At 43.7% G+C, this 11,247-nt stretch overlaps 1 protein-coding gene across 1 annotated transcript; it reads right to left on the bottom strand.

Moving 5' to 3' along the window:
- Positions 1–1,950: 1,950 nt before the first annotated feature.
- Positions 1,951–11,035, bottom strand: adamts1 (ADAM metallopeptidase with thrombospondin type 1 motif, 1). Its single transcript, XM_067993349.1, has 9 exons — positions 10,140–11,035; positions 9,249–9,680; positions 8,915–9,047; positions 8,276–8,443; positions 7,510–7,796; positions 6,798–6,984; positions 6,429–6,607; positions 5,654–5,829; positions 1,951–4,374 (listed from the first exon to the last, which is right to left on the bottom strand). The coding sequence occupies exons 1-9, from the start codon at positions 10,692–10,694 to the stop codon at positions 3,636–3,638; spliced, it is 2,856 nt and encodes a 951-aa protein (XP_067849450.1). The 5' UTR covers positions 10,695–11,035; the 3' UTR covers positions 1,951–3,635.
- Positions 11,036–11,247: the final 212 nt, after the last annotated feature.

Here is an 11,247-nt window from a genome sequence, read left to right as displayed (position 1 = left end):
TTTAAAATAATTGACAAAAGAACTAGAGTGGAAATTAGGAGAATTTTTTTCACACAGAGGGTTGTTAAAATCTGGAACGCACTACCTGAAATGGTAGTGAAAGCAGATTCCATAGGAACTGACAAAAGGCAATTGGACGTGTACTTGAAGAGGACTAATTTGCAGTGTTATGGGGAAAAAACTGGGGAGTGGGACTAAATTGGACAGCTCTTTCAAAGACCCGACATAGGCACGACAGGCCAAATGGCCTCCTTCTGTGCTGTAAGATTCTATGATTCTATTCCAGTGTCAGTGGGCTACTCATTAAATGAGGCCATCAAGATCAAGTCCAAACCTGTCCTCGCCTGTGCACATCTTTTGCATCAGGAATGAAGGACTGCGGATCAGGAGTAGGATATCTGGTTCATTTTTTCCCTCCCAAGCTCAGACCCACTGAAGTAAGTTTTAGCACTCCATTTATCTCCCTGACTTAGATCATCACAGCAGTGGGATTGAACCTGAGGTTTTCTTGGTCTGTGTGGTTCAGCAGGCCATAGCTTGCTGCACTTACTTAATGAAACATTGAGCAGATGGCACCATTCAATCTCAGTATGCTTAAAAGTAACTGCTTAAAACAGGAGGAATGTGTGTGTCATTGTTAACTGCGTTATAAAGGGGAATATGCAAAATGGAAGTCCGAAATATTCAGCGGTTTTATGAAAAGGGGACCCTAAGGGTGGAACAGAGTTATCTTACCCTGAACAGTGCATACAAGAGATTTAGAATTGAGTACAGGAGAAACTTATTTACATAGACAATTGTGAAGATGTGAAATTCACTTTTATGGTTAGTGCTTGAAGCAGAAACCATATCAACATTCAAGATTAGATTGGATAGACTATAAGCATAACTGAAATGAGTTTGAACCAATCTCATCTCAACACATTCTCAATCAGAGGATAGTTCTCATGCAAAATGAAAATATATACTGATGCAGTAGGGGTGGCGTCCTCTCCTGAAGTTGAGGGTATGGAGGGTCATCTTCTAGGGTTTGAATCAAGACACATTAGGGCAGAGTAATGGAAACTTTACACTGTCTAACCAATCTGTCTAGGGCATGGTGGTTCTTAATGAGGACGCTTATGGGCAAAAATGGAACTGATTTCACCATGGAAAAAGAAAGTACAGGTCAACAGTTTTAAGAGAAAAATAAAACTCTCTGGATTGTTACCTTAGCTCAGTTGAAGTTAAAAAAAATTGATAGTTTTTACTCAAGGAAGTCAAGGGGTAAGGGCATGCAATTAACAACTAGCTTCAGTCTCAGAGTACTTTATAAGGGGCAGAGGGGGACACCAAGCAGAAGACAGGAAAAATAAAGAAATCCCTGCACAGAGAGATTTTTAAAGGAAGTTTTTAAAGGAGATATAGTGATGTGAAGTGGTTTTCAGGAGAAATTTTCAAAGTGCTGGGGTAGGTGCTGTGATTGAAAGATCAGTCCTTGATGGGGAAGTAGAATTCATACAACTAATCACTTTGAAGTTCAGTGACAGTTATGCAGGCAAACATGGCACCAATTTTGCATCAGCAACATTCCACAAATAGCAATGAGAAGATGAATGACCAGTTAATTTGTTTTTGGTTGAGAGAAGAATGCTGGCCAAGACACTGGGCGATCTCCCTACTCCTCTTCAAATAGTGCAATGGGATCTTTAACCTAATGGCCAAAGTACTGAAAACCAGCAAGTGTAGTTCTACCATTGTTCTCATCAGATTGGAGTACTTTATAGTCCTTACTTGCCACTTCCATCAGACAAACACAGCAAACACAAGACAAGACACAAGGATGGAGAATTCACTCACTTTTATTACCTCCTAGTGACACATTATACTGTATAAATAGTCTATTCTTGTTAAATGTTCTTTGTTCCTTTTTTAAAAAAGCGATAACTTAAAGATTATATTATACAAAGCTTTACAAAAATAAATAAGTTTATTTGAAATCTGTACAAAAATGGTAAATCCTTCACAGAAGAAATTTAAATACTCTTACTTATAAAGTACACCTCGTTGGCCTTGGTGCTAGTTTAATATTTACATTCTTCACGTAACTCTGCGGATTTCAAATCTGTAGCTTTGTATTAATAGCAGCCTGTGTATAGCATAGTTTAAGCTGTTTTATTTCCTTTTTTAATAAAATAAATCTTGCCCTTTATCACTGAGGTAGGTGGGGACTGCCTTGGCCACAAGCTGAGAGAACGACCAGTACCAAGCTGTGTGCCAGGAGCTTGGGATGTTACCCGACAATACTTGAAGCAAGGATGTTGTAACAAGAATTCCCCCCTCCCCAATCCAATTTCACCCCTCTTTTCCTGAAGGCACTGACTCTTGTTAGGGGACGGTTTTCCGTTATCTTGCTCATGTGGCCATTCTTCATTCTCTGTCTAGGCTCGCACGTCTCGGCAGGCTTCTGACTGAGGGGCATCACAGCTGAACCTGGTCCTATCCTCACACCCATGCACTTTGAAGCACAAATCACTGGATAGTGATCAGGAGTGGGAATCCCGGCTGATTTCCCCCATCTCCCCACCCCCAGCCTAGGATGTGATGGCAAATATAGAGCCCTTACTGGTGTCCCAGCAGAGATCAACTAACTCAGCACAGACTGGGAATGGAACCAATATTGGCTTTCATCTCTTTTTTTAAGCTCTCTTTCCAAGGTTCTGTGCCCACCTTTTGGATTTTCAGTGTTCCAACTAATGCCAGCTACATAACCTCGCTGCATGCAAGGACTTAAGCCAATAGCTGGCAAAATCATAGATAAGTCAGCATATGCGAAATAAACTGAGCTTGAGCATACGGATTTCTCGGGAGTCTTGCTCACAGGCACAGTGGGTTGGAAGGTTCGGGCCACCATATCTCTGACCCACATTCCCTGGGAGCACAAGATTGCAGAATCACCCGATTTGGGGCACAGGATGAAGGGTATAATCTTCAGCTTCCAATCTGTGGCACAGCAATTGACTGATACCCACTTTATTTCCTCTTAGTACCAACGGCAATGTTAGATATTATTCTATGGAGGATCGAACAATAATTACAACACCCAGTGGTGTAAGGATTCAACCCACAATAACACTATTTGTGAACTAGCAGAATATTTTAGAAATAATCTCAAACAAAAGGTGCCCTGCGATTTCCAGGAAATGTTTCATCTCAGAGAATAAGAGAATATCTCGTCGTGGAGAGCGAGTCTCTGGGTGTTCTTTCACTTGTAACAAAAGGTGGTCACATCTACGCTCGCCTGCGGCACTCATGAATTAGGGTCTTACAAGTTTATCAAAGAAAGAGAAAAACCTCTGATTTCACTGTCAACAGTGAGAGATCCTGGTATTTAAAAATCCATCTCTAGTTACTAACAAGACTACTAACTTGAGAAATAAACAATGCTAGCATTGTGTTCCCCAATTCCCCCCGCTCCCCCTCCCCCAAACATTATCCACCTACTGGTCCGTTATGACTAAATCAAACATTCATTGTCAAAGGAAAAATGGGTCAGATGACTATCACATGACAAATGGATCGGGACACCCTTACTTTCAGTGCATTTAGGTTGAATAAAAAACATATCTGAATTGTCTTTTGCTTATATTGGTTCCTTAACTACAAGCCCGTATGGTGCAAAGGCCAATCAAATGTTTTGGTTTCTTTGAAATGTTGCAGCTCTCCTGCGGCAGCACCTGGCCATCACGCATGATGCATTTCAATGACCTTTTTCTAAAGCCCTTCCCGCATGTCTTGGAGCAGGCGGACCATTCTCCCAACAGCCACCGTGGGCAGGGGACGTCCGCACACAATCGGAGGTCATCAGGCTTCAGTTCTTTCACACAATCAGTGGCCGGCCTCCCATAGGTGTCTGTGCATTCCACTGACCTGCGCTGCCACCCCAGGCCGCATGACTTGGAGCACTCTCCCCATTCGCCAATAACCCACTCAGAGGTCACTGTTTCCTTGATGGCATTGAAGGACTCCTTTTTGGGGTTGCGTTTAGTTGGGTGATGCTGTAAGTTTCTCTTCACAAAGAATGTAAATTTGATTCTTGGGCGCAATGAATCTCCCACTGTGAGTACCTCAACAACCAGGGGCTCCTTGAGGGCACCAAAGCTACGAATTCTTTCCAGCGACACTGAGGAGCCAGTGTATCTCAAAATTGTGCCTTGATATGAAATGTCTTGTTCCATTGTTGACAAAGTGTACTCTCCGTTGAGGAGGTATGTGCCATCAACTTTCTTCAATGCCAGATAGTTCCCATCATGTCTTGCACCACGCAGACTGCGTTGTTTTATGTCAATGTTGGTCGTCCCAGCTGGAATGGTGACAACCTCCTGGTATCCAGGTCTACAGAAACAGATCGAAAGAAAAAAGTCACATTAATATGACGGCTTTCATAAGAACATAAGAAACAGGAGCAGGAGTAGGCCATACGGTCCCTTAAGCCTGCTCCGCCATTCAATAAGATCATGGCTGATCTACTACCTCAGCTTCACTTTTCCGCCCTGTCCCCATGTCCCATAATGTCCAAAAAGCTATCGATCTCAGTCTTAAATGTACTCAACGACTGAGCATCCACAGCCCTCTGGGGTAGAGAATTCCAAATATTCACCACCCTCTGAGTGAAGAAATTTTTCCCCATCTCGTTCCTAAATGGCCAGCCCCTTATCTTGAGACTATGATCCCTAGTTCTAGACATTCCAGCCAGGGGAAACAGCCTCTCAGCATCTACCTTGTCAAGCTCTCTAAGAATTTTATAGGTTTCAATGAGATCACCTCTCATTCTTCTAAACTCCAGAAAATATAGGCCCATTCTACTCAATCGCTCCTCATAGGACAACCCTCTCATCCCAGGAATCAATCTAGTGAGCCTTTGTTGCACCCCCACTAAGGCAAGTATATCCTTCCTTAGGTAAGGAGACCAAAACTGTACTCAGTACTCCAGGTGTGGTCTCACCAGAGCCCTATATATTTGCAGCAAGGCTTCCTTACTCTAATACTCCAACTCCCTTGCAATAAAGGCTAACATACCATATGCCTTCCTAATTGCTTGCTGTACCTGCATGTTAACTTTCTTTGATTCAAGTACAAGGACACCCAAATTCCTCTGACTACCAACATTTCTTAGTCTCTCACCTTTTAAAAAATATTCTGCTTTTCTATTCTTCCTATCAAAGTGGATAATTTCATATTTCCCCACATTATACTCCATCTGCCACCTTCTCGCCTGCTCACTTAACCTGTCTTTATCCCTTTGCAGACTCTTTGCGTCCTCCTCAAAGCTTACTTTCCCAACTAGCTTTGTATCGTCATATTCTGAAAGGCAGTCCAACCATAGCACTAACAGACAGTTTCAACAGGGGTCTTAATGCTCTGCTGCTAGAGTTACTGAACTGTTTGAACAACAGTTTAATGCTCTGCAGCCAGAGTTACTGCTTTGAATGGAATAGATTTCTGAAATCATGAAACCAGTGCAGCTTGAAAGTGAAAATTTAAAGTGGCATTCAAATTGTTTACTGACATCGAGCCCAACAGTTTAAACATTAGGACTTATGGTGAAACTGTAAACTTAGCTGGATGTTTTGCATTTAATCAATTTCAGCATAAGCAAGGAGCTTCTACTCACTTTGAACGGTCAAGTGAACCGACAATTTTCTTGCAAGTCGAGCCCTTGCCTCCGCACACACCGCACTTGTCAAACTTCTTGTTGGAACCGATGACTCTATCGCAACCAGCCTTGACACACTGTCCTTGAACACAGACAGAAGTGGAGTCTGGGCTACACTGGGTGCCGTCGGCAACCTGTGAGGAAAAGGAATATACTTATTACTAATTCTGGAAAAAAGTATCCCAGTGTTAAATAAGCACCACAGAAAAATAGAGCACCAAACAGAAACCGGGTTGAGGTGATTACTCACAGCCTATATCAGAATTATTTTGATAAAATATTAATTCTCTTGGGCTTGACTAAATTTTTCTTTCTCGTGTTTTTACCAATGCGGATTTCATGTTTTTTTGAGAAATCTATAATGTATCAAATTATTGAAAGTTTTAAAAAAGGGATAAGTAAATAGTAGTTCTGGCAGAGTAAAATAGTCCATGGGTAGGTTTTCTGCCCCAGTGCTCACTAGCTGGCAATTTTCTACCCATTAAAATGATTGGGCAGAATTTGCAGGCTGGCAAGCGCAGAAGCGGAAAAGCCCTGGCTCATATGTTTGCAATACTTTTAATTTAAGATTTCTTGAACTCTTGACTGTTGTAATGGTGATAAGTCTTACTCCCCTCCTCCATAAATATCAGAGCTCAAACCATGATCCCACTACCCCTTTCTTTTCGGATCTGGCAAAAAAAATCTACTGGGGAGAAGCCCAATGGAATTGTCAAGCAATTGGAAAACATACCTTGGGTTGAAGCACGAAGTAGTAGCCTGTGCCTTTTGCCCGGCAAATGAGCTTGCATCGATCCTTAGGAGAGACTCCAGCATATTTTGGGATCCATTCGACTGCGGGCATACCTCCAAAGGCGGTGGACTTCGAGAAGTCATTGTGCACCTCGCATTGCTCTTCACGGAATGTTTTGCCTGTATTTAACAGAAACAAACAAACTAAAGATCAAATACATTGAACTGATTGAAAGTCAAAACAAGGACTTATAAAGAAATATTCAATTTCTCAAATCCTAATTGTCAGTACCGTTGGAAAAGGATTAAATCCCTCTGAACTGAAACTACTGACTGCAGTAAAGAAAACAATTTATTTTACAGAACTCACCATTGTTATCTGGGCACTCCATGGTGTTGCATGATTTGTACTGCACCCGCTTTCCTTCGCAGTACTTCCCACCGTTTCTTGGGACTGGATTGTTGCAGTGCCTAAACGAGTACTGTACTCCTCCACCGCATGTCCTTGAACACTCACCCCAGGATCCCCATGGGCCCCAGCTCCCATGCACTGGAGTCTGTAAAGATAATTTAGAGAAAAATAAAATAAAATCGGTAACATCACAGTTAAATATACAATGGTTCTCTCCAAGCAGTCATTGCAATGATTTTTCTCCCATTATTTATTCCCCCTTTCCTAATCTGTCCTCCTCTCTTGTCCTGAGGGGGATCATTTTGAAATGCAGTTTCTCAGGCACCATCAGCCCTCTGAGAACTTATCATCACATCAGGGATAACCTAACCTAATTTCAGTTAGGACGAGAGCATTAGAAATCTCAAATGCTGATTGAGCAACAATAAGAGAGCTTGAGAGAAAATTTTCACCCATTATCATTCAGGCCATATTTAAACCCGGGTCTTAAAAGTGAAATGGCTGTCTGCTAACCCCCTGTCCCACCTAGTTGTCCCTTCATTTCAGGGCATTTTAGCATGCAGCGTCACAGAAGACAGACACTAATTCATTGGAAGAGTAAATAAAGCAATCAAGATCAAGTGTGAAACTTGGGAGTAACCAAAGCAAAATATGTCAATGCAATACTTACATTATAATCCTTCATGCTTGTCTGGTTGACACACTTGCCCTCCATGCACCATTTTCCCTCCCCGCAGCTGGTACCATCGGCCCAGGGGAAGTGCTTGGTTTGGCAGATGAGCATCCCACCGGACATTCCAGTGCACCACAGTAACGAGCAAGTGTTGCCAGCATCGGGACAAAGCCTTGATTCTTCCCCAAAGGTGAACTGGCACTGGCGGTCTGCATTGTAGGTGCTTCCTGGCAATTCACTGGGAAGCTGTAGCGGCTTCTGGGGCTTGTCCAGCAGACACTCTCCTGAAAACAGAGATGGGAATTGATTGTAACCTTGTGATAACAACAGCACAATATACAACAGCACAACATAAAATCTTATTGGTTCATTGGCATACTTGCCAAAAATTGAGCTTTCAAAATAAAATGGAAAAACCCTGCTAATATTAGATTAAAATTAAGAAAAAATATTAATTTATATAATTATAGATATTACTGGGTCCCTTGGTCTAGAAAGGGAAGAAACATTGAAAAAAATGGTGCTTATAATGGTTAAAGTGCACTACAATTTGTACTTAGTCCCGCATTAAAAAGAAAGACAATGTGCCTTTTCATGCAAAATTTAATTTATTATTGCATATTTATTAATAAATATATCTGTCTGTAATAGTTGGTGTATGTTTAATCAAATCAGTTGCTAACCCTGCACATTCAAAATGATTTTTTAAATTGAAATTTCCCAGAAACATAAACTTTATTTGGGGCGGGGGTGTGGTTCTTACCATGCCCATTATCCAGGAAGGAAGTGATCATGTAAGCACTGCAGGCAGACCAAGGCTGGTTCCTATCCAAGTTGGAGAGCGTTGATGCCATCATGTGGGAATTCCTAGTTAGACCAATGGTATGGAGACACTGCCTTGCGTCATCGTGGGGCATGTTAAACACATGGCCTAAGAGGAGGAAAAAAAATCACTCATGTCTCAGATGATGCAAGCGCTTGAAGTTACACTTGTACTGATGCCAAACTATGCCACATTCCAATGCCACGTGCACCCCCTTGCACCTGTCCTAACATCAGACGTGCCTCAGACAATACTGTGAACGTGCCCCCATCCCAGATGTTCTGTAGAATATATTTAGTCATGAACTAATAATCTGTCCAAATTTCTCCCCAATCAATAAACTAAATTTATGCCATGTGGTTACTAAAAGTTAACACAGTTAATATTTAACACAACTGATTGATTAAAAATATGCCTCCCCACTACCCTCGGAGAGTACAGGTAATGAGCTAAGCAGGAATTACAAAATGAACACTAACTGCAGGAGGAACTCCATCTGTAGCAAGTGAAAATGGATGTAGATTTCAAAAAAATGACTATAATCATTCATCATTGTGGGGGGGGGGGGGAAACACTTACCCAACTCATGAGCTGCAGTGAAGGAGGCTTGTAGACCATCGTCCTCGATGACCGAGCAGCTTCGGTTGGGATCACAAATTGTCCCAACATCAGCCATCCCAAGGGTATCACAAGTCTGGGCTCCACACAGATCCTTAAAATAGACAAGGGCAGCATTTAGAAAATTCATAGGAAAAGAAAGGTTAACTATAAATGCTGGCATCCTTCTTTACCAAGAACTTAAAAAAAAATCATGTGATTCTCAAAAGATGCTTTGTGAAAGGCCTCTGCATGCACATTAAACAGATTGGATGTGCATACTAATAGACCGGTTTGGACAGAAGCCCTGGCTTACCATTCTGGTGAAGAGTATAGCAGTGTCATAGTGCTCTGGATTACGGTCACTGACTGGGTTGTGCTGCCTCTGCCAAGTACAGAAGTTCCTCAAGGTCAGGGCAGCATTGGAGGACACGTCGGGTCCCTTCTCCTTCTCGTAGACAACCAGGATCTTCACCACCACCAGGCTGACGGAGTTCTTGATACTTGGGTGCTTGTACAATTTGGCAGCCACCGACATTAAGGTCAGGAGATAGTGTTTGAGTCCGCTGCCGTGGAATTCTGCCATGGACTGGTCTGCCACCAACAAGGTCTCCACGTAACGAGGGGATGAGACGAACCTCTTGGCTCTTCGGTGCCCAAAGGCTGCTGATGGAGTGGACTCTCCCTCTGCTCCAGGCTGCTGGGTTTGGGTGCCCTCGGTGCTCTGGGGTGTATCCTGATCACTTACCTAGACACACATTAAAAAAAGTGAAATAAGACGTTTATTTAAAATCAGTTAGAACCTCAAGGTTCCGTATCAAACATAGAAGGCAGCCCTGCAACAGGAGCTGCCAGCTCATCGGAGCCCCTTGCAGCGAGACTTCTGTACGGGGAGCTCTGCTCGACTGCTGGCTGTCTGACATCTGCAGCCTGAAGGAATCTAGCACTAAAAGAATGCAATCTTTTTAGCAGATCCGGCACCTCACACTGCAGCCAGACACTTTCTTGTAGTCAAGAAAAAAATATTCAATAAAACTAACACAAAAAAGTGAATTTTAAAAAATGAAATTGAATTGATTTCGAGCTGCAAAAAGAGTGACCTTTAAGGGACGTTATAGAGAGGGCAGAAACTGGAGAACAACTCTAACGAGAATCTAAATGATGTTAAGCAGAAAATGTGTGAATTGAACCCCGGGGCGGTGCTTACCCCGCACTTGGTGCCGCCAGAGCTTGCTGATGATCTCAGTCTTGTCCTTCTGATCAAGTGGGGCTGGATTTCCCCCGGCCCTGTCTGATTGCTCGGCTGAATGTGATACTCGTTTCCTCCGATCACGAAAGCGCCCTGGATCCCACCGCAGAGACTGACGGCTGCCAAGGTGCCGGGCAGGGAGTTGACCGTGCCGGCATAGAAACACTGGCGCAGGTCGGGGTCCTCCTCTTCCTTCTCGGCTTTGCCAGGCTTGGGTTGTCCCAGTCGTTGCAAGGTGACAGTCGGGGCCAGGAAGCTTGGATCGGGCTCAAGCTCCAAGATGAACCGCTGCCCGAAGGCTTGAAGCCGGTAGAAGGTTTTCTGTCCCAGCTCCTGCCACTTCTCCGGGGCGCTCCTTTCCCGGAAACTCCCGGCTCCTTCCTTCACCTCCTCCAACTTTTCATCCAGCCGCACCGGGTAGACCAGACTCTCCTCGGGGCGACTGCCCAGAGCCTGCCCGGGGGAGAGGACGGCTAAAAGCGGCAGCAAAACCAGCCTGACCACCGCATTCATCTTCAGATGGGATCGCCGAGAAATCCTGACGAGTTTAACCGAGCAGGAGAGTTCCAGCAGCCGCAAGTCAATTGCAAAACTTCCGGGCACTTTTAGAATTTAATGCATTAAAAAACAATAAAATTTTAATGCAACTTTTTCCAACGATTGGATTTGAAATAAATATTTTAAAAAGTCAGTCGGAGGGATCACAGTTCCAATCTCTGCTTTGCCTCTTTTTTTGCAGCAGTAGATAAGTTTTTTCCCCTCCCTTGTGGAGTTTGCTGCTGGATTATTTTTTTTCCTTTCCAAGTGCTGCTCTTTCCCCCCCCCTCCTAACGCTTCTTTGGTTTGTGCTGTACTCCGCACTCCTACCGCTCCTTTTATACACCCCGCCAGCTCGCCTCACTCGCTGGCAGCCCCTCACCCTGGCCCCTTCCTTTCCCTGATGAAAGACTCTGCAGCCTATCCCAGCTCGGTGCGTAACTGAGGATTGGATCAGTCCAGCTGGCCCCGAGCCCGGTGCGTTCACCAGGCCAGGAAAAGGGCTCTCGATGCCCCTGGGGATTTGGGT

This window comes from Heptranchias perlo, chromosome 11, assembly GCF_035084215.1.
Source record: "Heptranchias perlo isolate sHepPer1 chromosome 11, sHepPer1.hap1, whole genome shotgun sequence".
Classification (NCBI taxonomy): domain Eukaryota; kingdom Metazoa; phylum Chordata; class Chondrichthyes; order Hexanchiformes; family Hexanchidae; genus Heptranchias; species Heptranchias perlo.
The sequence above is the reverse complement of the archived record's forward strand: the minus strand, read 5'-3'. Positions and strand labels throughout refer to the sequence as shown.

Excerpts from the sequence above, each read along its gene's own strand:
- adamts1 (XM_067993349.1), bottom strand. The coding sequence starts at position 10,694 with ATGAATGCGGTGGTCAGGCTGGTTTTGCTGCCGCTTTTAGCCGTCCTC. Across the intron at positions 6,985-7,509 it reads CAAGCATGAAGGATTATAAT|ACTCCAGTGCATGGGAGCTG; the intron begins GTAAGTATTGCA and ends TTATCTTTACAG. Across the intron at positions 4,375-5,653 it reads GGTTCACTTGACCGTTCAAA|ACCTGGATACCAGGAGGTTG; the intron begins GTGAGTAGAAGC and ends CTGTTTCTGTAG.